We start from the raw sequence: 6810 nt of genomic DNA on the forward strand, positions 1-6810 counted from the left end.
TACCCATTTGTTCCATTAGCTGTGCGAGTTGGTTGAGAAACAGTCACCTCAGCTGGACTCTGTCAACAAAAGAGAGAGAATGGGGTAAATGGATGATAATGCAACACAAACAGTAGTCTGTCCCCAGAGCTAGTCCCCCTCAAAGACAGGTTTGCCTTCAGTGGCCATGTTACAGTAGAGTGTGCAGCCATTCCTGGCAGTCTCTGCACATAGCTGCTCTGTTCCTGTAATGCTTGGCTTTCACTTGCAAGGGTGAGCTGGTGGGGAGAAATATGGCATGCAAAACAGGCTCATTTAATATAGTGGGGGAACAGAGGAATCTTTTGTGCTTTAGCTCAACGCACCCCGACCAGCTAACCCCAAAATGCTTTTATTCAGATACAGTCATTTCTCTGAAAAGGTTGTTAAACGTAAAAATAGGCCTGGTCTTTGAGATCATGCTCATAACTGACATAGCCGCATGTCTATTCCAGCCTCTTGTTTACAGTGTCACAATCCGATAGCAAAAGGCTGATTCTTTTCATTACCAAAGTCCTCTACAGTGACAGTGACTAATTCTGTATCCACATTACAGACTCATATCATGGTTATCTCTAGCCCACTACACGCTGACTGCTAATAACCACACTACAGTAGAACAAGCAGAGACAGCAGGCGAGAGTGAGAAAGAGAGTAATGGGGGTATTTTATGGTTTGGGTAAGTTTGGGTATTAAAATGATGGTGTACTGATAATTATATTATCTGTTAAACACAGCCACAAATTTCTAATAACTAGGCAAATGTCTAGGAATCTGCCTAAATGCCTACAAACCAAGTCTTTGTGCCAAATAATACGACTCCCTCTCGCTCAGGCATCAGCTTCTTATGGAAATTGAGGTGAATACGTCAACTGACTACACACGGGGCCCCCGCTGGCAGACAAGCTAAATCAAATTTCATGGGTGGAACACTGAACATTTCATTCCAGGACGCCCCTATGAATCAGAAGATGGGAGAGGAGGTTTCCTTTTACAGCGTACAGGCCTCTCGATTCCCAACCTGACCTTGGAAAACCCCATCAGACATCAGAGCTTGCCTGTGTGCAACTTGGACAGATTCCCTGGTGTGCAGGGCAGCGCTGTGTGTCCCCGTGGCCTGACTTGTTGTCTCTGTGAGCCACAGCCTTGAGCCAGCTCCTGTGGCTGCCCCAGCCCAGCTTGGGGTGTTGGCCTACCTGAAACTCTATCCAGGTCAGCTCTGGGCCCCTCACAGTTCACACACCACACTTTACTACTGGGCAAACTGGCCTAAGTATAGGACTTGCCCTGCAAAAACAGTCTGCTGCTTCTTTTTGGACGGCTCAAAAATAACAAAGAAAACATGAACTGCAAATTTATAGGCTAGTATGGAATCCGTGTGACGGTTATGGGGCAGATGGGCTCTGAGGCAAATGAGGAAAAGATGAAGAAGGTGTGGATAATGAGATTTAGTTAATGTTTAACTCAGGGAGAGGTACTGTAAATGTCAAACCAGACCGGCAAGAATAACTGAGTGGTGTTATAAAGCGATTTGTGAATGGAGGCCAGTGTGGCAGGCTATTCCCTACCACTCTGTCTGTCATCCATAAATGATTTAGCCAAGCCAACAGCCCCAGACAAGAAAGTTCAGACAGCCTGAAAACGACAAATCAATTCTAATCACATCACTGTCTGCAAAACTGTAATTCCTTGATATAAATTAATCAGAGGATCAATTGGCTAATAGGTCAGGTAGCTCAGATTAGCATGTTCTGAGTAATTCTCCACAAAAAGTGACACTTTTTTCAAAAAATGGCTTTCCAATGGAGTTAATGGGCTGTGGGATGAGGAACAAGGATAGCGTGCAATGCAGAGTCCTGGCAAAGGCGCTCCCTTTGGACGGGCAGGGGATGAATCACTCCAGACTGGAGCGGAGCATGGAGGGAAGGAGGGAGAGATGCCGTGATGTGTTCGTTCCGTGGCTGACTTCCGCTCTCGTCTCTCCCCCCTCCCCTCTCTCCCCCTGCAGCTCTCCTGGGAGGCTGAGTAACCAGGAGGAAATGCTTGGGCTCTGCCAGTGTCGGCCTGAAGACCAGATGTGTGGCCTAGAGGTGGTGAGGCAGGGACGCAACGGAAACCAAATATAAACCAGCGTACCGTGACACCTCTGAAGACGGAGGGCAGCAGAGCCGGTTAATGGGACCCGCTCTCGGCACAGCAGGACTGTGCCCGTTTGTTCCAAGTAACAGGATGCGTTGCGGTGCTCCGCTCCACACTTACAACTGCCCAGGCCTAGGCACTTGGTGGTGGCAGCTTGGCGGTAAACGTGACTTCACATTGCAAAAAGCTGAATAAAGTTTCAGTGGAAACATGGAAAGGAGAGAGAATGACGGATGTCCTGTCCTAAAATTAGTGCCCTGCTGTCCCAACAGTGGAGGCATTCAGCTCTGTGTGACTGTTTGGGCAGCTGTTGGAGAGCAGTTTCTTTGAATGAGGACTGTAAACATGCAGGGAAGGGTTCTGACATGGCCCTGTGCTCCAAGGGCCAAGCCTACACAAACGTCAGCACTGACTCATGATTCCGACCTCAGTGAGAAGAGTCCTGGCAAGGAACAGTGTGTCGCCTATGGCTTTGGTACTGCGGATGCTACACATCATGACATCTTCTGGCAGCGTGTCGGAAAACGACGCTGGAGATCGTGGTGAGGGTTTTGGATGGCCTAAGCGAGGGAGACTCCACCAGACTTGTGGGTTACTGTGGTCATCCCTGGCAGGAGCTGGGCAGAGGCCTATTAAATGGGGTATTTCAGAGTTAGGCAGCCCAAAACACACACACACACACACACACACACACACACACACACACACACACACACACACACACCAGGGAGGTCTGACCTGCTGTCTGAAAATGTGGCTTGTCAAGCACTGGACGTAATGGAGGTCTCTGGGTAAACGATGGAACATAGGCCTGAGGGGCTTTCCCTGGGACCCATCCTAGACCCCCACCCTCTAACCCATCTCCGACCCTCTGCCCCACCCCCTGTCCTACCATGGAAAGCTAAACAGTATCGACTAGATCCGTATGTTCCCGGGAGGGCCTTAGGGGAGAATAACGAATGGTGTTGGCTAAGTGTGGGTCGGCTGAGGTCTTAATTATTGGCTCAGCATGAAGTATTGACAGAGTTACGATACCCAGCACACACCAGTGACATAGGTCAAGAGGAAACAGGATTTGCAGAGGGCAGGTAATCAATGATCAATATCGTCAGAAACAGCCGAGTAGATTCTGGAACTAAAAAAGCTTGTTACTGCCTTTGGTTACCGTGCAAAAAATCTTTGTCATGCCAATCAAGAAAGGTTCCTTCCGCTTGATAAGTAGCCTGATTACAGGCAACAGGCAAAATCGCATGATGAAAAGAGAAAATGTTGAGTGGGGAAGTGGAAATATATCACTATATTTAATAGATATATATATATATATATAATAGATATATTATTCCTATGGCTAAGGACAAGTCACTATTTTTGATTTTCAAGCAAGAAATCAAGAGAACCAAGATTCTAATCAGTGATGTAACACCAATGTAGAGCAGAGAGCGGCTTTAAAGACAAAGAAGTCAAGTGAGCTCAGTTTTGAGCTACAATATGCAAGTTTATACCCAGAAAATTATCCTACTATAGGCAGTTTCACTGTCATTTTTTCCCAATTATTCTCTGGGGAATTCTACATCAGTTTGACGTTCCCAATTAGGAAGCAGGGAGCACAACTGTGGTGTCTTATTTCTGGCTCTGGGAGAAAGTAATAAAGGTTCACAAATATAGGCCAAACTCGCCTCGTGAATAACAGTCGATGCTAAAATCTAGTGGTATTACCCTTTGATAAAACATCATCTTTGAAAAAGACTAAAGCTAGGCTAGACTGCAATCCCTTAATCAATCCAATTAATCTCGTAAATCCATGTTCTGCTCCAAAAACCACAGGTCTAGAATACAAAAAGCCAATGCTGAGCCCCAACCGCCCCGAGGAACACGGTTCTGCAGATGAAGCATCAGATGACAAGTACAAGACAGACTCCGGCTATGATCGAGGGGCCAGGTTGCATCTTAATGAAGGAGCCGGGGAAGTTACAGGAAAAGGAGCGCTCTGTGTCTTACTTTAAAAGGCCATCAGGCGTCTCCATTGGGACATGTTACTATGATCTTGTATTGATTGCGGATATGGAGCACGGTTGGGTTTCTCTGGCCACCATTGCCAGACAGATGGTGCATAAAGATCAAGAAAGGGATGTTTGCCAAGAAGAACAGTGCTACACACCGACACCTCTCTGGAAACCCCTGGGCAACAGATGTTGCTCTTATCTGTCTGGCTGCTGGTGCCGATAGACTTCTGCTGAGACAATAACTGTGGAAGACCGTTTTCATGCAAATCGCTACATGGTGTTCCACCAGTTGGTCGCAAGCAGACAATAGGGCCAAAAAATAGATAAGCAGCCTATATGCATGTAGTAGCCCCAGGTGGCACCATTTTCATCAAGTAGGCCATGTTGAGTGTAAACCTTGTCTGAGCAGCACAGTGTAACTAGGCCTATCATACCCAAATAACACAGTAAAGATTAAGAATTTATGTGAAACGTCTTAAAAAGAGCGAGGCTGATCTGATGTAAGGAAAAGATACACAAAGAGAGAATTACAACCAGGCACCCAAGCCTGATGAATATTTGAAGGCGGACTCATGAAGGCTCCTTCTCACAGACTGTACATGGAGCGCTGTACGTTGGGTCTTTACAGAAACAGCCTACCTCAATTCAAGGCAACAATGCCCCCTCACAAGTGGGTGGACAATGCTGAACTCTCTGTGCCTGATCAGATGACTAACATTACAGAGAAGACAAGGCCACAGTCTTGTTTGCAATTGAGTGGACAGAGGCCAAACACACAGGATCAGTTCAATTCAACACTGGGTTGTATGGCTTGCATCAGAGTGTGTGGGATTGCTCAATGTTGCCCAAGCCTCAAAGAGCAGGGCCGTGCAAATTTAAACATCAAACTGGGCAGCAGCAGCAGCACATCCTGTGTTCAATGATAGAGGCTTGTGTTTTAACGCTACGGGCGGATCACACAGATGATTCCCACACATTCCCTGAAGACAACAAAATCAAGCCGTCAACTCAGCAACATTGCAGCCTGCTGCTTCAAAATATGGGTAACCTGATGAACACAGGCTGCACTTCTTACTTGTCATCATGTCTTCAAGTGCCATATTAATACTTTGCAAAGCAAGCACTGCACTAGGGCGACTACAGATCCGTTTGCACAGAACAAAAATCTTGCTCCTAATATTGGCCCTCTTTGTGAAATGTTTAAAAGATGACATGCAAGATGCATAGGGCAATCAGTACAGCAATTCAAACCTGGTCACAGATACTACTTAATATTTTACTGCTTATATTAAACAGTTCTAGTATCAATCACAGGCCCGCATTGCTACACAAAGAGGCATTTAATGCGACGAGGGAGGTGTATTAAGTATTCATGCATAGGAGCTGCTGTCTAGTGCAGGTGGAGAGTTTTACCCGTCCATTGGAAGTCAAGTCCTCCTTGTTGCGCAATTCAAAAGACTCTTCCTCCTCTTTCTCCCCATAGTCCCGTCCGAGCAAACTGAAGCCCTGCCTGCAGCACAGAAACCAGCAAAACCCTTGCAAAGGCATTCAAATGAGGTTAAGTGTGTCGTCTTCTGCTATCCAGGTCGTTCAAGTCAACATTCACGGCGCTGTCTCGGCGGCAAGTAACTCCAGGAGCTGCGGGACAGCATGCGGGACAGTATCTCCATAGATATCCAGCGAGGGAGATGAAGGGTAGCATAAGCTCTCTCTCTCTCTCTTTCTCTCGAGGAAACCGTGAAAAGTGGGTTGTCTAATGTTTGTACATGACAGCAGGCATACTCCAAAAACTCAAGGGAAACTGACAGAGAGCTGTCCTCGACTTAATCCGTCCCTCTCTTCAGGACTCCCGCTGGCTGCGCTCACGACACCTTGTGTGGACAACTAATAACGACCGTTAGTAAGCTAAAAAACAAACTTCTGTTGTGTCCAAAATGGCACTGACGGTTCACAAAGTTACACCGAGTCAATAGCGGTTGACAGGAGCGATACTGTAGTTGCCAACAGCTTACAAACGCGTCCTGTAAGTGAGTAAGAAAAAGTACACCTCTGTTGCAGGAGCGACTGTCTGACTGTTGAGTTTGAACAAAAGCGTGCTGCAGCTGGGACAGACTGGGGTGGGCGGGGAGACCACGCCCCCGATGTGACGTGTGGGTTTTGATTGGCTGGACGCTGACACTCCCCGGGATGACACGCCCATACGACACGCCCCCTCACACTGACAGATCATCACATGCCCTTTGATAAACGATATAAGGATATAATCAGATCACTCAAATCATCATAATATCCCTGTAATGTTCCTGTAGGGACTTACAGTGTGTCTGTGGTACTAAATAGTGTGTTTGCAGTGATCTTGTTGTAATTAATGGTAAATTTTATCTCCTATGGTATCACTGTAATATTCATATAGGGATTTTAGTGTGTCTGTGGTACTCAGTAGTGAGTTTAGTTTCTTATATCCTGGCATTTGTTTTTAAATCTCCTATCTAATCGCTATAAAACTCCTATAATATGCCTAGAATCTTCCTATAGTTACTTATAGTGTTATGGTGAACTTTGTTTTCTTTCCTTTTTTTTATCTCCTTACCAATAAAATGCTCCTATAATATTCAACTATAGCCCATTACAGTGTGTTTGTAACACTCAG

General features: G+C 46.2%; 1 protein-coding gene across 2 annotated transcripts in view; it reads right to left on the bottom strand.

The window, feature by feature from the left end:
• The window catches only part of plekhh3 (pleckstrin homology, MyTH4 and FERM domain containing H3), a 31080-nt gene extending 24859 nt beyond the window's left edge, over positions 1–6221 (bottom strand). For both annotated transcript variants that reach the window (XM_071925783.2, XM_071925782.2), the window contains exons 1-2: positions 5574–6221; positions 4–59 (exon numbers count right to left, since the gene is read on the bottom strand). In XM_071925783.2, the coding sequence (XP_071781884.1) occupies positions 4–59; positions 5574–5708 (191 nt within the window). In that variant the 5' untranslated portion in view covers positions 5709–6221. The remainder of the gene's footprint in view (positions 1–3; positions 60–5573) is intronic.
• Positions 6222–6810: the final 589 nt, after the last annotated feature.

This window comes from Centroberyx gerrardi, chromosome 7 (assembly GCF_048128805.1).
Source record: "Centroberyx gerrardi isolate f3 chromosome 7, fCenGer3.hap1.cur.20231027, whole genome shotgun sequence".
Taxonomy (NCBI): Eukaryota; Metazoa; Chordata; class Actinopteri; order Beryciformes; family Berycidae; genus Centroberyx; species Centroberyx gerrardi.